Source organism: Pinus tabuliformis, chromosome 8 (genome assembly GCF_031772625.1).
Source record: "Pinus tabuliformis cultivar Carrire ecotype Pingquan chromosome 8, CPIR1, whole genome shotgun sequence".
Taxonomy (NCBI): domain Eukaryota; kingdom Viridiplantae; phylum Streptophyta; class Pinopsida; order Pinales; family Pinaceae; genus Pinus; species Pinus tabuliformis.
The window spans coordinates 1,360,954,067-1,360,973,624 of NC_142294.1; the positions used below are offsets into that span (position 1 = coordinate 1,360,954,067).

The following is a 19,558-nucleotide window of genomic DNA, read 5'->3' on the forward strand; positions in this document are numbered from 1 at the left end:
TAGGGACTTAGGAGCCCTTGGTTTATGGAAATTTCATGCTTGGAGTTGTAGGGCACAAAAATGTCTATAACAGTTGCCCCCTAAAGTATGAGGCCGTTAACCTTTTGGTGTCAGGTGAAATGCTTTACTATGAGGATCCGAAGTTCTTTCAATGCTGGGAGGAGACCTGTAATAAGATACAATACAATACATTATCTTAATACTGTTTTCATGATCTAGCTGAGGCAGGCATTCCCATGCTCAGCTTTATAAATTCATTTTTATGTACATAGGACAGACAATCGTTTGAGTGTAGACTGATGATTCTGATAAATCCATCATTCTTTTGGTAGGATAATTATCTGTGCTGTAATGTTGTACATTTGATGTCTTTATTTCCGTGAATATATATCGCAGCCCAGATGGATGAAACTAAATCCAGGGTCTTCAATCTCATCCAATATTTACTCGAAGTACAAGTCGATCCATGTGAGAAATGTTTTGAAGTCGAACATGGAAAGACATCGCTTGATTACCAGTCAATGATGTAAACTATTAACAAGCGCGAGAGGAATCACTGATAATGATAATGATCCTCAAGGTACTACAGTACAATCCACGTGGTGTGAATAAAGGACTTGGCGTCAAACACCACGCAAATTCTTTCGGTCGAAGGCCATTGATGTAAACCTGTCGCCGGAAGTGAGAAACTTGCCATTAAGTCATGCAAGCTTCAAAGTACTGAATGGGGTGTTCCTAGATCAACTTCTTGGATAATGAGCTGATGTCGACAAGAAGTGATCCGTCATAGGAGGGCCTTAATGAATCCCACATCAATGACACGGAACGGAGCAAATGATTTTGATGGAGGTGAAAACGATCTGATGATATACGGTTCAGGGTGGCAGTCATGAAAGAATGGAGTATAATGTATGGTAGTGGGTGAGACATAGGTGACTTCTCTGGATGACTTCTCTTGAACATATCGACGACACTGATGTGATGGATTGGTAGCATTAACCCCAAATGTGGATGGTATGGCGTGACCATGGTGATGTGACCGGTGAATGAAACAACCCAACCCGACTCGGACACGGAGTGGAAGTGTCATGTTCAAGATTGACTTGCTATCAACAAAGTTTCTTTGAGTTTTCTTCCCAATTTTTCCCCAGTCATTGCTGACCAGTACCTATTTATTTTTGTCAAGCTTGAGGAGGATAACATATGCTTGTTCTATAATTTTCCCTTCGGGAAAACCCATCGCTATGTTTTAACGAGCCTAACGATAGTGAAACTCGTTCTCGTCTAAAGACAAGTTTGTCGCTATTAATCTTTTTAACGAGTTTAACGACAAAGATAACTCGGTCCTTTTCAATTTTAGAGAGTCTGAAAAGGCACGTAAAGGTAACTCCAAAATTCCTTTTTCGTCATCTAATCCCTTAAGTCCGAAAAAGTATAAAACAATACAGAAGGGATGAATTTTCGATAGTTTTAACGAGCCAAACAAAACAATCGCTCGATCTTTTTGTGTAATAATCCCTCAGGTCCAAAAAGATTAAAATCTAGAGGAGGGATAGCACTTCCTGTCCCTTTAACGAGCTAGAAGGCCAAGGACTCGGCAATCTTTTCATATTTTACGAGTCAGTTGTAAAGAGCTTAAAGAAGACTCGTCTTTTGAGGAACGAGTGATAAAACGGGTAGCAGCTGATTCCAGGTAAGGTTTGAAATTTTCCAATCACGGCAGTGTCACAAGGATGGCTAGTGAAATCACTCTTCGCATCTGTTCCTCAAAATGGGTAAACAATCAAATGGAGGTGAATGATCGGCCAATGAAAAGTGGAGGTGACGGTGCAAACACGACCAAGGCTTTAACGGCTGAAGTACTACATTCACGATGGTTATTTACCGGGGGAATAGTTCATTTTTTAATGAGCTTAAACGTGGGTAGAAACATTTGCTCATGTCTTATGTTTATTTTTTAACGAGCTTGAACTATGTGCTAAAACTGCTCGATGCGGGTTTATTTTTTAACGAGCTTGAACCTTGCGGTAACACTGCTCGATATAAGTTTGCATGCCCACAACATAATAACGCAAATCGAGGTGCATGCCCCCCAAGCTTCATTGCATTCGACTCGGTGGTTGGAATTAAGGTTTACCTTTGAGATTTGGAAAGGGGATTTGTTTCATTTTTTAATGAGGTTGACACTTTAAAAGAACTATCCTCATGACTCCTTGTTTCATTTTTTAACGAGGTCGACATGAGATAAGAATCGTCCTCGGAATCCACCATATTTACAGTATTTGATAGAGAATCAAAAACTGAAGGATGATTAAGGTTTCTGGAATAATCTTCATGGTAATTTGGAAGACGGGAGCGATGGTGGTAATCTTCCCACGGTGCCTCTCCTATCATTGAATGAATGATTCCTTCGTCTGTTGAATGTACATGCGACGAAGGATTTGAAGAGGTGCCATATTCCTTAGACCTTTCTATCCAAACACTCGATGAGTGTTGATTTGGGTTTGCCCCGTAGGCCAAGAAAATTGATTGCTACAATATTTCTATTAGGGCGATGATCCATGCTGACAAAATGTTCAGGAATCTTCCGAATCCATTAGATATAGAAGATTTCATATTGTATGTTTCCACTGTGGCCACTTCCGCCAGATTACTCGGAGGCGGTAGGGCAAAAGTACCCATTAAGGCAGGGCCTTTTAGGAGACCTACTCCGATATTTTGAAGCGAATGATTGCTTCCATGGATCATTGGAATGCTTTCCGTAACTTGTGAACTGTTGGGGAGAAATGTTTGTTGGTCGACGATTGTAATTCTTCCTTGAAAGGGAAATGCAATCTTCCTAAAGTAGGTCGACACAACTGCGGCCATGGCATATATCCAGGGCCTTCCCAGTAGGATGTTGTAATCGAGGTTTTCACGGATAACCTCAACATCAATTTCTACTGTTTTGCCCCCCAGTTCAACTTGCAAGATAATTAAAATCTCGTATGGAGTGTATGATCGTCCATCAAATGCTTTTAATGTCGTTGACGATCTCGACAAGGGTGGTGACCCTAAATTTTTCCAGCAACTCATCGACATAATACATGTAGATGCCCCCTCATCAATAATTGTTCAATGAACAGTTTTGTTGAGGGATTTCACTTGAATAAGGAAAGCTAGTTGGGCCAGTAATTGAGGGTCATATCCTTTATGATCAAAGGCCACAAGATTGGAATCCATTGGGTCAATCCCACCTATTGTTGAGAATAAAGCTTGCTTTTGGGAGGGGTAATTTTGCGGTACCTCAAGTGTCGACATAGCGGACGGCGATTGGGCCAGGTCCTCTACTATATTATAATTTTGTGCTACTTTTGCACGAGGATTAAATGTCGATTTGTGTACTACTCCCTTTGGCGACTTTATCATTGGTTCAGGAATGATGGGTGGCACAACTTCGGTCAAAGTTGTTGTCGAACTACTAGGTTGTTCATTAGCCTTGTTATTCGACAGTTGTGGATTCCTGTAATCTTTATTCCTTGTCAAAGCATCATTTTGCTGCTTTGAGATAGACAACATAAGCACTTGGGATCGGGAAGCATTTTGATTAGCAACCAGTTTGGTTCCCGGGTTTGGAAACGGATCAGTCAATACTGCTGAGGTTTTTGAACTCTTAAAGAGTTTCTTAACTTCAGCTTTATGTGGACAATCTCTCGTCCGATGATCCTCATTGCATATATGACACCCTGCAGGGGGTTTCCTTTGCCCATAAGGGTTTGCAGAAGGTTTTTCAGGAGATGACTCATCCCATTTCTTCTTCTTCCCTTTCTTTTTCTTCTTGCCCCCTGGTTGCTTCAGTCGTTTTCCCTTGTCGGTCGACACGACATTTACCTCCGAGGCAAGAAGTTCCTCTTTTTCATTTTGACCAGAAATCTTACGGGCCTTTTTATATGTAGCCTTTGTCGATTTCGTGTCTGTTGTGCCAATCACGCCATCTCCGGCATGAGAGTCATTGTTTGATTTAGGAGGGGGAGGGACTGAGAATTCCGGTCTAGGAGCGTTAGGTATTTTATACTAGAGCATGCCAGACTGAGTGTAAATCAAATCCAAATATTACGCACGAGTGATAACTTGCTCTTCTGTTACGACTCGCCCCTTTGCCACATCTTCCATGATGGAAGGCAGTAATGACTTGATAAACCATTCAGTTAATAGCTGATCGGGGACATACGTTTTTACCATTCTACAACGACGTCGCCACTCATGTATATGATCAGATATGTGAGTGGCCGTTGTCTGTTTGAAGTTGGTAAGAAGTTCTGTTCCCGTTTCGTACCTTATTGGTAACTGAAAATGGGTTAAAAAGGTTGTGGCTAAGGTACTGAAGTTGTCGAACGAAGCTCTAGGCAATTCAATGTACCATTTTGCCGCCGGACCCGTTAACGTCCTCTGAAAGAGGCGAATTCTTATCGAATCATCATTTAAGGTGTTTGACGAACACCATAGATGAAAGGTCATCACGTGATTCGATGGATCTTCACCCGGATTTCCATTAAATTTAGGAATATCTGATGGAAGTTTATACGGAATCACTGGCCACCAAGGGGCGTAAGCAATTGGATCGTTTGTTAATCGATTTAAATCAGGTAACTCTAAAGTTTCCACAAAGGCTAACTGTTGATTCAGGTTAGGTGAAGCATACCCAGGATAAGATGGGATTGCCTGAGCAGTTGGTCTTTGCATACCGGCATAATGCATCTGATGTTGGTATGTTTGGTAAGGTTGGTGGACATGACCGTTGTAAAATGGTTGATTTTGACCATTTTGAATGTACGATTGTACACTATTCGCAAAGATTTGCTGCTCAGAACCTTGGTATACTTGTTGGAATTGCGGTTGTTGGTATTGCATCAGCCATGGTTGTGAAGCCATGTGTTATTGCCTGATACTAATAGTTTGACCAAGATGAGGGGTAGTTGTACCCATCTGAACCTGTGTCGCTCCACTAGTCGGCGATTATGGTTGAGTCGCAGGGTCAAGGGGCTGTTGCACTACAACCTGAGAAACCTAAGGTTGGCATACAACAGGCAGCATTTGAACTTTTGACACTGTCACAATAGCTGGCATAGTCGGGATATTCGACATAGGTACGCATTGTTGCATTGAATACACAACTCTTGGTTGTTGAGGTAGTATAGGTACCCAACCACTTGAGGTAATTCCAGTATAACCTGAATGTTGTTGTGAACTCTCGTATGTATATCCTCCCGGAGGGGGTAATGAAAGGGTATACTGCCCCCCATACGGTGGTAATCCAGAACTCAAGGGAATTGTTTGCCCTTGGCGGCCGGACTGCCCAAATTGACCTCCAAATGGATCAATTTGTTGAGACTCAACATAAGAGTTTTCGGATATTATTCCGGATGAACAAACAGGAACAGACCATACTGTCGAAATAGACCCTGAATGGGCTCCTTCTAGCGGCTGAAAGCTAGTCGGGACAGATGGCATGCCGACGAACATTGTCGGAGTGATAGCAGGGAGTTCTGCCGTCGCTGTGTCAGACGACACAGTCCTAGATGTTGACGGTTGTTCAGACATTTGTAGTCTATCCAAAAGATTACCTAGCGATTCTACAGGAGCTTCCGCTGGTGGTAGACTAACTTCTGATGAAGAAGGATATAGAGTGATCTCGACCCCAAAGTGCGTTGGAGTACTTGTTTGAGGATCTTCTACAATTTCTTCTATTGCAATCAGACCAGGTGGAAGGGGAAGACCGTCAGGTCCGTAAAATATTTCTGGTGCCGAAGAAGGTGTGAAATCGGCAACGACAGATGTTTGAAGAGTAAGACTCTCCGAACCGGTTGTAGATGGAACTGGTTCGGTAACACAAGTGTTTATTCTCAAACTAGGATTAGTATCACTATCCTTCTATGGCTGTTGAACTTCTTCTGTAGAGGCAGGGATTCCAGAAATGTTTGGAGTAACCGGAGTCTCTGATGTCGTTGGAACACTTGTTCTAACTTTGATAGGAGATTTGGAACCGGTTAAATGAGTTCGCTTTGTCTGTACTGGTTTCGATTCTGGAGACAAAGACGGTTGACTCGTAAGCCTCCGCGAACGACGGGGTTTCAATTGACTTTCTTCCACGATTGCGGATTACTCGATCAACTAAAATAAAGGGAAGGTATGTTTCCGAATTAAATGAATTTTAGACGCTTTGACACAACTTGTTTTTTCAGTTTTTAAGAGTCGAGAAAAAACAAAAGATGACTCTAGTCTCCTTCGATTTTTAATGAGCCTGAAGTGACAAGTGCTCAGATGGACCTTTTCCGTTAAGGAGTCTGAAAAGGAACGAAAGGGACTACTCTGGAGATCTAGGTAGAGGGAGTACCAAACCAATCGCAAAACTGCAGAATACTTTTTACGGTACGACAGTCAATCTTCCTGAATGTTGTGTTCAGTGCATTGTGATCGATAGGGCGGCAGACACGGCTTCCTAAGGATAAAGGATTTAAGCCTATAGGGGTCTCCCAAAATATACTCGATGGTACGTGGGAGCACAAGTCCGTACTGGCACTTATCGTCTCAAAGTGGAGGAATCACCCAACTATCAGTGAGGACAACAGTTACCAGGCTTTACGACGCCGAAATACGTCTCTAGCCTAGACCTCTAAATGTTGTGTGTTAAGTTCCAAAGCGTTGCTAGATTCATTGAATTTATTTTAAGTTGATCTTGCTTATGAAGTTTTCCTTTTGGGTTCACCACGAGATGTAGATGTAATTCCTAAAATGCAATCTAAATATGATAAACAAACTTTTATCTCTTTTGTGCAATGAAAATCCTAGCTACTAGAGGAAAAGAAAGACACAATCTTTTCACAAAGAGCAAAGAGCACACCGTAAATGCACTTTCCTAAATCAAGACAAACAGACTATCTATATGCAAATGCACATGCATGTATTTGTTTTTGACTTTCTTAGTATTGATGCTAAAAAGAAATTTGATGTACAAATATGAATTTCTTTTCAAGCGACAAATATAAACAAGCTCTTTTTCGAAATAAAAAACAGAGATGATTACGACACCTTGCGATTTTGAAATGAATACTTGTTCTTGACACTAGAAAATGACAAATTCAGACCAAAGGCAATAGTAACAGTATAATCGACTATCAACAGCAATCAAACTTTCTCCTATGATCGAAATCGACACTTGTGACAGATCCAAATCAAAGGACAACAGTACGACTATTCTACTTTTGCAATGGAAAACTGTAAATGACTCAACAAACACACAAAAACATCTACAGTTCTTTTGTACAAAGGAGGCGGAATAACAACAAGGAAAAGGGGGTTTCAAACATACATATACTGATCACAGGCAGCAAAATTCAGAGATAGAACTGGAAAGAATGAAGCACAAGAACCACAGCTGCACAGGGCTAGTATGATCAGCGCACCTGTAACATAGAGAATCTGAAATGCAGCGCAGGTTTCCCTTTCGAGAAGTGCGCTGAAATTCAGGATCTCTTAACAGTACCTGCGCTGGGCTAGAAACAAGAATCTGTTCGGGTTCCGGGTCACAGTTTGCAGTTCAGTCTTTGGTTTTTGGCCGAGTAAAAGCAATCAGTAATGCAACATTCAAGGGTAGATCTAAGGAGGATCTAAGAGCTATCACAAGGGCAATCAGATAGTTTGTGAATCAGCTGTTTAAATCATAAACAGATCCAGTGAATGGATTGAAGCAGCAGTTATTTACTTTGCATTTGTTATGGAAAATGCAATTCGAAAGCTACTTATAAGTTTATGAAACAAACAACAAAGAATGAGACACAAACAAACTAATTAGACATTCCCCAGCGGAGTCGCCATTTTGTTACAGGGAAAAGTGTCTATTTAGAACTGCTCTATCCCACTAAGGTGTGACAGTTGCCTTAGAAACAAACAGAGAAAAACTACTTTTGTATTTCCTTTATGAACTATAGATAGAGAGGAATAGAAAGAACCAACCTGTGTCTTGCGCTAATCCTTTGATCCAATCCCTCTCTTCTTTGATAGTCTCCAGCTACTTGCTCCCTTACTTGCCCGGCTTCACAAAGTACCTGTAAGATCACAGAAGAAGAACACTATACACAGACATGGATCTATACTCATAAACAACTTAGGATCAGATTTAAGTTAACCATACAAATGTAACAAGCATCAATGATACAAAAGCATGGAGGAAAAACTCAAATAGTTTTTATTGATAAACAAAGATCCAGGAAGAGTTACAACCGGTGGTTCCTGACCCAGCATCAACCTCCCAGCAAAGAAAACCCCTCTTCACCTCAAACAAAGCATAGATCACCCAATACTCTGATGTTTGTCTCAAAAAGCAACAACAATTCCTTACAATATGCAAAATTCCAGCCTCCCACCTCTGAATCTCTGGGATGAGAGATCTATATATAGATATTTGCATAGGTGTGAGTCAGCTCTGGGTTTTTGATTAGTGTCTTCTCTCTGATAGTCCTTGATGCCACTTGGAGATCTCATTGATCTCTTACTCATCCTTGGGCGATTTTGAGAGGCAAGTGTCCCAGGAGAAGTTTCTGGAAGATTCCATGATCATCCACCTTGCAAACTGTCTCCGCCACTTGTCTTTTCCCGTCCATCGCACCCCACAGAAGGGCTTTTTGAAATGCAATGCACTTCCCGTGTCTATAAGGTACGATGCATCACACCCTGACCATGGAGCAAGTGCACTGATCTAGTTTTGACCAATTTTGAGCAGTTTCTGGTGGAGAACTTCTAGGAGAAGCTGTAATCTGTTGACCTTGTTCCTTTAGGGGTTAGAACAACACTTTTAGGGACTTAGGAGCCCTTGGTTTATGGACATTTCATGCTTGGAGTTGTAGGGCACAAAAATGTCTATAACAATAGAGAGAAAGAAGATCTAGTCCGACACAAACATGAAAAACGACTCCAAAATTAGTTGTATCAATGATGACATCACCACGCCTTGTGTATTGCTAAATTGTGACCAATATTGCTCTCTTTCAATTGTGCCGCCATCTCTATTTGAAGTGAAGGTGCACATGTTTGGTCATATGTTGAGTAGATCTATAATCAACAATCCACTCTTGTTGGAAAGTGTTGAAATACACTGTAGTGAAAGATAGGTGTCAATGTCATTTCATTAGAATGATATAGATATAAATACAATGTTGACAACTTTTGGATTTAGCTTCCAAGGTTTCTCGGACTCTCGATGATAGTGCATATTCCACACCATAATCCTAATAGATAAGTTGTCCAACTTTTGCTACCTCAATTCTAAGGGGTTCTTTTGGGACTAAGCAGAGAGATTAAGACATTTGCTAATGGTTGAATGAGCTCTTTCAATCTGGTGGTTTTAGGTTGACCACAAATCCAATTGCTAGCAGAAGCCAAAGTTCTCTATTAAATAGTGGTTTAAGGCTGACCAACAACTCTAGAACTTGATTCTAAAGCCCAACACATCTAGGAACAATTCCTGATTTAGTAGGATATTGATGTCTTTTGCTAACTAGAAGTGCTCGCAAATGGCAACTTGAAGATCACTGCAAACTGTGGAACATGGCCCTAAGGTTTAGCAGTTCCTGGAACATTTCCTAATTTAGTTGGAAGTTGATGTCTTTTGCTAATTGGAAGTGCTCGCAAGTGGTGATTTGAAGATGATCGCAAACTTATGTTGGTTTGAAGATGACCACAAACCGAATCATTCTTATGGCTATGACTCTGGCTACAACTCTGATTCTGGCTAAGGATTGAGGCTTTGGTTCTAGCTACGGATTAGGATTTCTTGTACATGCTTGATTGATAGGGATTCAAAACTATAAGCCTCACTATCAATAACTTATATCGTTCACACCTTGTTAGATGAGAAGATGAATATGTTTCCACAATGATCACATGGATGAGGATAAAAAACTATGATCTTCTATGAGGCTAACTTGATGAGGGTGTCAGGTTCTATTGAAATTGCACCCATTTACAATGCAATTGAACACCATTCTAGCTCTCAAAACTTTGTCATTCCTCGCATTCAAGCTCGGTCTTAACTCTTGGAACTTGATCTTGATCCCTATTCCTATAGCTTTGTCAGATGGAGCAGGCACTTTGGTCCATCTTATTAATTGAAGTTGGAGATGGAAGGGTTCTTCTGAATTTAGAAGTGCGCTAAATTTGGTAGCGAAACACACGAGTGAAGCTAAGGCATAGTTATACTTTCTTATAGTTTTGACTTAGGAAAATTCTCTAGTTTTACTATAGTAAAAAATAGTAAATCAAACTCAGCGATGCATGGAGATTTAATCTTAGTTCGACTTGAGTCTAGTGAGGTAGTTTGACTTGAGTTCAAGGAGCCAGTTTGACTTGAGTTCCAATAAACAATTCGACTTGATTTCTATGAGGCAATTTGCTTGAGTTGAGGAGCTAGTTTGATTCTATATAGAGGAAGAGCATAGACTTTGTAATCACATCATTACACACTAGAGACGTGTGTTTTAGCTTAGCAATTAGTAAGAAGAGATTCCAATTTAGTGTGCTAGGGCAGAGAGGCAAATGTCGAATAGCCTTAGCAATTTCTTCAATAGCATGCTCACTTACCAAGGCCGAGTCAGTCTACTTAGGAGTGCCAAATAGCCTATATGAGTTCATACAACTGCGTATGCAGATGCCGAGTTAGTTAGAAAGATGCAGAATAGTTCAGAACGTCGTTTTTACTATGTCTTCCAACCTTATTCTGATTTGGTAATACCGTGACCTTAAGTCCAATTTTGAGAAGTATTTAGCGACATGCAGTTCATCCAACATTTCATCGATAAAAGGAATTGGAAACTTGTTTTAATTGTTATTTTATTTAGTCCTCGATAATCGATGCATAGTCTGAATGATCCATCTTTCTTTTGAACTAACATAACTGGAGCAACATACCGACTTCTACTTTTTGTGATGATGCCACACTTTAAAAGGTCTTGGACTAATCTCTCAATTTCAATTTTTTGATGGTGTGGATATCGATATGGTTTGATGTTGGTGGGATTTGATCCTGCTTTGACTTCTATTGTATGCTCGATTTCTCTTTTAAGAGGCATCTTCATTGGAAGATCTTGGAAGACTTTTTTGTGCTTTTGAATTACCTCTTGGACTTCTGGTGCTTCTTCGTTGACTAGATTTGAAGTTAACATTTCTAATTGATGACACTGTATTACATAAGTTGGTGCTCCCTTCTGAATCATTTTCATCATATAGGATGATGATACAATTTGATTCTTAGGTGGCTGGAACCCACATAACTTGTATTTATGCCCTTCCCATTTAAATTTTATAAATTGCTTTTGATGGTTGGTAGAGTACTTACCTAGGGTTTGAAGCCATTGGGTACTTAGGACCACATCCACTCCTCCTAATGGTACAATGTAGAATGGAGAATCTAGATTATAATCTTGAATTCGTAATTTGAATTTATGGCTCTTCCCAAGTTTTTCAATTTTCTTACCATCAGCGACCATAACCTTCATGTTGAACATGGGAAATGTGGAAATGTTGAGTTTTTTCGCCATAGTAGAGCCTAAAAAGTTGTGGGTGTTACTGGTATTGATCAAAACCATTACATTTCTCTTCTTGGTATGTCCTTTTGACTTTAATGTTTGGGGCTGCGATATACCTATCATGGCTAATAATGATACTTGCAGAATATTCACGTTATCTAGTTTTGGAGAGAATTCTAGAGACACTTCGATTTCCTCTGTCTCTGATTCATCATTGTCTGAATCATTAGTTGCTTCACATTTATACAAGTTTTTGGTCTCTTTTTCTTTAGCACACCTATGTTTAGGATCCCATTTTTCACCACAACGTTTGTACCTGCCCTCTTTCATTTTTTTCATTTCCAAGTTAGTTTTCTCTCCTTCACAAAGATGAGGTGGAACATATTTTGTGTTATCTGTGTTCACAGCTTGGGAAAATCTTTTTCTCGAATATACTCTTTCAAATTTTGGCCACTGCATCTTTTCGTGTGTCTTTTCAACAACATTTTCCTTTTGTCTTTCTACTTCTATAGAAGTGATGTCCTGAAGTTCAAGTTCAGCTTGGAGATGGGGTTTAGACCCCGTGGTGTATGATTGAATGAGACAAGTTTATGATAATCCAGGTATTTGTGCAGCTAAAGTTTCCCATTCTCGAGTGTATTTGTCCACATCTCCTTTTTGTTGCAGTCTAGTAAGTGCTGAGAATAACTCTTCTTCCTTGACACCTTGAAATCTTTTAAAGAATGCATTTTTGAATTTCCTCCAGCTGATAGAAATTGTCGTCTTTTTCCACCACATATACCAATTATATGCTTTGCCTTCCATTTGCATGGATGCATCCCTGATCTTTTTGTCATCCTTGTCAATACTGTAAATCTCAAAATATTCTTCTGCTTTATTGAACCATGCAACATTACACTTCTCATTACCGTCAAATTTGGAGAGTTCAAGTTTTTCTCTTCGTTGATATGTCGCCACTGTTGGAGTAAAGAGGGTATTGATTTGCAAGCTGCATATTTGAGAATTGATTCCAAAGCTGCATATTTTGAAAATTTGTGTTACTATTTTGTTGATAGGATATGGTCGATGCTTTTGGAGACTCGAGTTTCTCATGTGAGTATGATGAGTTTGACAGATTTGGGTAATTGAGATGTTGAGTAGCTTCATTATTTTGGGGTATTTGATCAAGTGTAATCTTCAACTTGTCACAAACACAGGTCAACATCACCATTGCTTGACTATGATTTAGATTCATTGTATTTGAAAGGATTGCACGATCTCTTTTAAATTCATTATGGTTTTGCTCGCGCTGACTCTATATTCTCTTTGATGTATCTTGGAGCACCTCGATTTGTTCGCCATGTCCGGTCACCTTAGTTTCCAGATCTATCAAACTTTTATTGAAATTGGTCATCGACATTGATGAAGCCATTGATCGGCTATGCGGTGGAGTATACTTATCCATCTTAACTTGATCGTATTTTTTTTTTAATTAAAAAAAATCCTATTATTATTATTATTAAAGATTTGTTTTTGTTCTATCTTAAATTATATAATTAAATTATAATTATATTTATATAATTATATATTTTAAAACTTATTAAGCGGAAGTGGATAGTGATGAAACGTGGACGGTGGATGGAGTGATGGGTCACGATGAATGACAACAGTGAAAACAACCCACGCGGAAGGTTAAGCAGAACACGTAGGATCGGGGCTCGAGTAGGAATGGTGGAAGCGCAGCCGGAGATGGTGGTACGATGAAGTGAGTCAACAGAGATGTGGTGCGACCGCTTTACCAACAGAGATGGGAGAACATTACAGACGCAGGACGAAACGATGGAAATGGGAGTGTAGGGTAGCAGATTCGCAGGGACACAGTGAAGGGGCACAATGGATACACCGATTTACCAACCGAGGAATACCGATTTACCAACCGAGGAATGATAGGCTCTGATACCACCTGAAGCGCACAAACTCTTTAACAGAAACATGTATAGATATATTTATTAATTATTGAATGACGGATACAATTGTGGGAGGCCCCTACCTTAAATACTGCCTCAGGTGCCTCTTGGTGAATGAGCCCTTAGTTAACTAATAATTACAGACTAATTAATTTTTACATAACAGAATATTAAGAGTCCAATAATATTAGTACTCAATGTTTAGTAAAGTGTCATGAAGGTCATGTTATTGTTAAGTGATCATTATTACAGTTAGGTGTTAATCGTTAATAATTAAAATAATTTAGTAGACCAACTACCAAGCCATATGAATCTAACTTGCAGGAAACAATCCCCCCATGTTTCTAGGCTGGAAATGTTGAAATGCATTTTTGAAAAGGGCCAAAATGTTTCGGGAAGGTGTAGTGATTTGTAAACGTGCCCTGAAATACTGGCCCATGTTTCTAAAACTTTTCAGCCCAAACATGGTGCATTCTGGGACAACAAAAGCACTTAAAAGGGGCATAGGACTTGCAGAAAGCACACAAATGCCTAATGACACAAATAAAAAAAAATAAAATAAAAAAATGATGAAATAAGCCAAAAAACATTCTAGTTTTCTTGATCATTTTATTCAAATTTGCAACTTTATGTTGTTTACAAAAACTAATTTTTGAAATATTTGTATTTTTGTTTTGTCTATTTTGAGTACAATGTTTTCAAAATTTTGTGAGGGGTTACAATTCCATGGTATACCGGTTTCCAAAACTCGTACTTATGTCCACGAATAAAAACATATCAAACTTAATGGATCAATCACTCCAATTAATAAGAAGATTCTATTCCACATCTCGTTTACAGTTACATGTATTTCTAAATCTCTACACCGTGTCCGTCTCCATTACCATTTCAAGTTTCAAATAAGTTTCTAAGGACCTTCAGTCAGAACATCAGAGGGACACATTGATTTCATTACCATCTACAAGGTATAAATTCTTTGTTCTTTTTGGATTTCTGTGATTTATCTCGATTATCTTTGAGGATTTGTGTTTGCAACAGTAATTCAGTTAATTGCATTAGCCCAACATTGCATCCATGGAACACCTTTATCATCATCTCTCAATGTCTGGTTCCTTGCTTTTGGTTAATATATGTGAACTGTGCCTTCCTGCTCTTGGTTTAATCATAATATATCTATAAATGAAAATATTGTAGGGATAACATATTCATTGACTTTATCATAGCAGGACCCTGACTTGGTTTTGCCCTTATCACTCTATTTTCCTTAAGTTGTCTTGGTTTGAACAATAATGTGATCCTTTTAATGTTCAAGACTCGTGAATAATTGCCGTTGATATCGTTAGGATGTAAACTTATGTATGCTTGACTTGGTCACATGATGTCTAATATTAAAGACATGGAGAATGTTGATTAAGATTTGACCTGACTACATTTTTTTGTTTTGATGATTAATCCTGTGTCTTACAGGCTACAACTAAACCAGTGGCTGTTGGATTTGGTATATCCAAGCCAGAGCACGTGGCTCAGGTTCGTTTTCCTAAATGCATTAAGACCATAAACTATAGGTTTTGATTCATTGTATGCTAGCAAAACTGTGATTTCATTGATTTCTGATGTTAGTTATATTTATGTTGAATGTAGACAATTCGTAATAGGTTAGGAGGATTTAGAGTGTGATACACCCGTGCAACTTGTGAACCTACAAAACAAAGCGCGTGCTTTAGCTACTCCAAGAAATATGGATGTAATCATAATGAAAGTAACCATTTATAGAAGTTATTGGCAAAGAGTTCACGCTGTAAAACGGGCCAAAGTCTTCCCCTGATGAAAACACATGCTTTATTACTGTTAAAACCACCTATGGACAAAGCCCAGATGTCCAATCCGCAAAGAAAACACATGCTGCTGTCCAAACTTGAAATTGGCTGCTAAAATATAATCTAGTTAAAAAATTGAAATAGGTTCTGTTTTAATTGTTTGAATGGGTTGCATAGAGTGCACTAGGATTTTTTGAGGGTGTTACTAAGCTTTTTCTCTGTCATTGCGATTATTTTCTTTTTCTTTTTGAAGCGTTTTAGTATGGATGCCCCTTCTTTTGAGGTTACTGACTTGCCTTTGAGGCACAGAGGGTGCATCCCCGGGGGTGCTAGTTTGTATTCCCCAAACAGGTTTAAAATCATTTGGTGATTATACTTCTATCTAATATCTATGTTTTCAATCTCAAGGAATTGGTGACATCTATCTAGTGAACTTTAAGGAATTTCTTTTGGAAATGAAGAAACCCAGTCCAGATACAATTAATTACTATACCACAGGAAATATGTCAACAAATATTTATTTTGAGATAATGTGTGAAAATATATAGTCTGCAAGAGTAATTGAATTACATGAGACATTAGAGAGGAGCACCATCAGTGGGAACTAAATACTAATAAACATGATAAGCAGGGGTTTTTGAATTGATGCTTGCCTTTGTTTACATGCTGTTACAGATTGCACAATGGGGAGCAGATGGAGTGATTGTGGGCAGTGCAATGGTGAAGTTGCTTGGAGAAGCAAAGTCACCGGAAGAAGGACTTGAGCATCTTGAGACCCTTACTCGAAATCTTAGGGCTGCAATTCCTTAGTCAATTGTATGGCAAGAATATGTTTCCTAGATTCCTGGGATGCTTGCTACTTCTGAAATGCCTCCCATCTTATTGAATGTTTACCCTCCACATTCGAGCACTATGTTTATAAGATGTTGGACTGGTGTTGTCAATACGAACAAGAAAGTAGGTGGTTGAACTTGACACTCTTTTCGTTCTTGCTTTCAGGGAGATTTTGTGGTCTCTCTGTGATTAATTTGTCCTCCTTTAATGTAAAAATGTGTTGGCCTAATTTTGTCATGCTAGCTGAGTGTGTTTAGCAGTCTGCCTAAAGAGTTTTATGATACAAACGACAGCTTACTCTAATATCCTGATTGACATCATGTTTCTCAGTAAAGCATTAGATTTGATAGCAATATTCTCTAGTGATTCGGTGATCTGCATTAATACAGAGTTCTGTTAATTCACAACCATTTTTGTCAGAATGAAACAGATTTTCGTTATATTTTAAGTGCACATAGCCAGATTTATGATTTACCGATCGCAATTAAGCCAGCGTAAAACAAATAATTTAATTTTCAGAATATGATGGCACGTGCTTTGATGGATAATGTCAACAAACCGAATCTGCAAATGAACTACACAACACTTATTTACAAGGCTGGCAATGACAATGCCTGTGTCAGTTTAATCAGGTGTAGAAGATTTCATCGTTGTTCAATGGTTTAATCTGCGGATAATATCTTCACAGAGGTTGCATCCCTGAAACAAAAGCAACGAAAACCACCACGATTGCAACTTACTCTACTTGAGCATTTGCAATTCAATCAAACTGCAAATCCATTCAAATCTCAGTAGATTGCAAAATAAATTAATGTGGACACTACGCTTCGAAACTTCTAATTGAATATAATTGCATGCTTATTTTATTTTAAGCTCATTCCTGCTTCTCCTCACATATTCAATGTTTTAGGTTTTGGTTGTCTTAGTAAAACAGGCTATCTAATAATTTTTTTTAGTTTCATTTCCATTAAAATATCTAATTAATTGATTATGTAATTCCATTTTATTTATGAATATGTGGGTCTATGAGAGTTGATGAATGGCATTAGTAAAATCATTTGAGTAATTGTAGGTTTTGGGAACGACATGAGTAAAGTCAAATAGTTGTTGCCTTTGTTCATATTCATTAAATTTCCAAAACATTCCAAAATCTGCAATTAAGGTAAGAATATATAGTGAAATAGATGAAATCATAAATGTACATTGAAATCGCTAAAACATAATCCAAACAAACAAATTAGGTATGCTAAAACATAATCCAAACAAACAAATCAGGCATGCAAGATAAACTCATGATCCAAACAACCAAGTCAGGCATGCAAGATAAATTCATGTTCCAAACAACCAAGTCAGGCATGCAAGATAAATTCATGTTCCAAACAACCAAGTCAGGCATGTAAGATAAATTCTTAAAACTAACCTATTAGCTCATGTTCACAAATTCAAAACTTTTAACTATTAATGTGTGCCATCTAATTCTTTCCTATCATTGCTAACTGCAAACAGTGATCAACTAGCTTTTAAATTTTTATGTTCTAATTATTCATTGATTAATTAAATTTAATAACTAATAATATTTCATTAACCTCCAATCAACTAACAAATTGAGAAATTCCTTAACTCTAATAACTAATAATATTTTAATAACCTCTAATCAAATAACAAATTAATAACTAATCTATTAATCCACATTTCTAATTCACTAATTTCCAATCTTTGATAAACATCTCTAATCTTAATTACTAATCTCAAACTTCTAAGTATTAACACATCAATTATTATATAACCACTCACTTATTAACCATTCCCCAACCACTAACCTCTAATACTAACCGCTTTATTTATAACTTAGTTAAAACCTCTAGCTTGTAATCTATAATCTTTCAAGGTGAAACCTGCTAATAACTTTTGTGGTATTGACCTTAATAATGGATACCATCCTTGGAACTTTTAATATAACCTTTAACCCTATATAAAAATAAACTTAACCTTTATAATTATACAACCCTTGATTATTTAATATAACTCTCATGTAAACCTTGTACTTATAAATTAGGAATGAATTATATATTAATTGTTAATTAAATTTATATTATCTACTTATTGATCAATATTATCTACTAATTACTCATAGTAAAAAATAATGTGTAATTTTCAAAATTCTAAAAAAGTGAAGGATGAGAAACACTTTACCTTAGAATGGTTTGTTGATGCAAACATTAGGTTTTAATTTCAAAATATTTGTAAACCTCTTGTTAATCATGGCTCATAAATAATCATGAAAGTAAAAAACATCCAGGAAAGTTTCTCTTCAATTATTTCGACCATAAAACACATTGTTAAAAGGAAGCAATGAATTCCTTATTAATTTTCTTAAGTTTCGATAGACCAAAGCTCTTCTTTGTTGGTAGTAACCATCATCTTGATCATCATTGATTATCTACCTTTATAATAGCTACCCCTGTACTAATTAATAATTTTAGTTCTTGGGACCTGACTTGAGAACTTATTATGAACTTATTTTTTGCAACATAAGTGTGTCCTAAGTAACATCCAAACTAACTCAAAAGAAATTAAAATGGAAAAGATAGGGAAAGAAAATTGCCTTGAAAAGAGGTCTTTTGTATGTCATTCTTTATGTGCCACAGACATTCCAAATGCTTGTTAAGGTAGATAGAGATATAGTAATTGTAGGCTTGTTGATTATATTGACTCAATTGTAAATGAGATCAAGGTGCTCTTAGAATAGTAGCTTATATTTTTTGTGAGAAAGGGTTTGCTAAAAAAGTCTAGATTTTAGTTAAAGACATGAAGAAGTCCACCTTTGATGAATTCATCTTCAATACTACGATCCATAGTGGTGTGCTAGGTGAAACACTAAAGGAAGAAGGGTAAAGGCAAATATACAGACACATGGATTTTGACTAGGTTGCTTACAATTTTCTTATGCATGACTAATTACTTGTATTTCATTCTACGTTTGAAACATACTCTTGCTAGCTCACGTCACTGACATAACATTATGATAGATCACCATCGCTACATTGCATAATTTTATTGGATTTGTAACATGCTTTCATAACAACTTTCCCTATATTTCTACCCAAAGGTAGAAACATGGAAAATGCAACATATCATTCAATGGATATTCTTCATAAGTTCACATACACATAAGTTTGCTAGTTAATTCCTTGAAAAAAAAGGGTTTCTAGTTAAAATTAGAGATAGGTGATAAATTATCTAGCTTTCAGAATCAGAATGGACTTCTCAAGGGATTAAGTCAATTTGAAAATATAACAAAATGGTGTCACCTACACTCTACAAGTGATGAACAAATCCAAAACCATTCAAAAGCCTTTTAGCATCTTAGCCTTTTAGCCTTTTTAGCTAACTCATATATATA

The 19,558-nt window shown here is 37.7% G+C and overlaps 1 protein-coding gene across 1 annotated transcript in view; it reads left to right on the forward strand.

Annotated features, from left to right (window-relative positions):
- Positions 1–16,508, forward strand: part of LOC149240541 (tryptophan synthase alpha chain, chloroplastic-like) — a 154,556-nt gene extending 138,048 nt beyond the window's left edge. Inside the window, exons 3-4 of the mRNA XM_089370207.1 lie at positions 14,972–15,031; positions 15,997–16,508. Coding sequence (XP_089226333.1) covers positions 14,972–15,031; positions 15,997–16,131 — 195 coding nt within the window. The 3' untranslated portion in view covers positions 16,132–16,508. The remainder of the gene's footprint in view (positions 1–14,971; positions 15,032–15,996) is intronic.
- Positions 16,509–19,558: the final 3,050 nt, after the last annotated feature.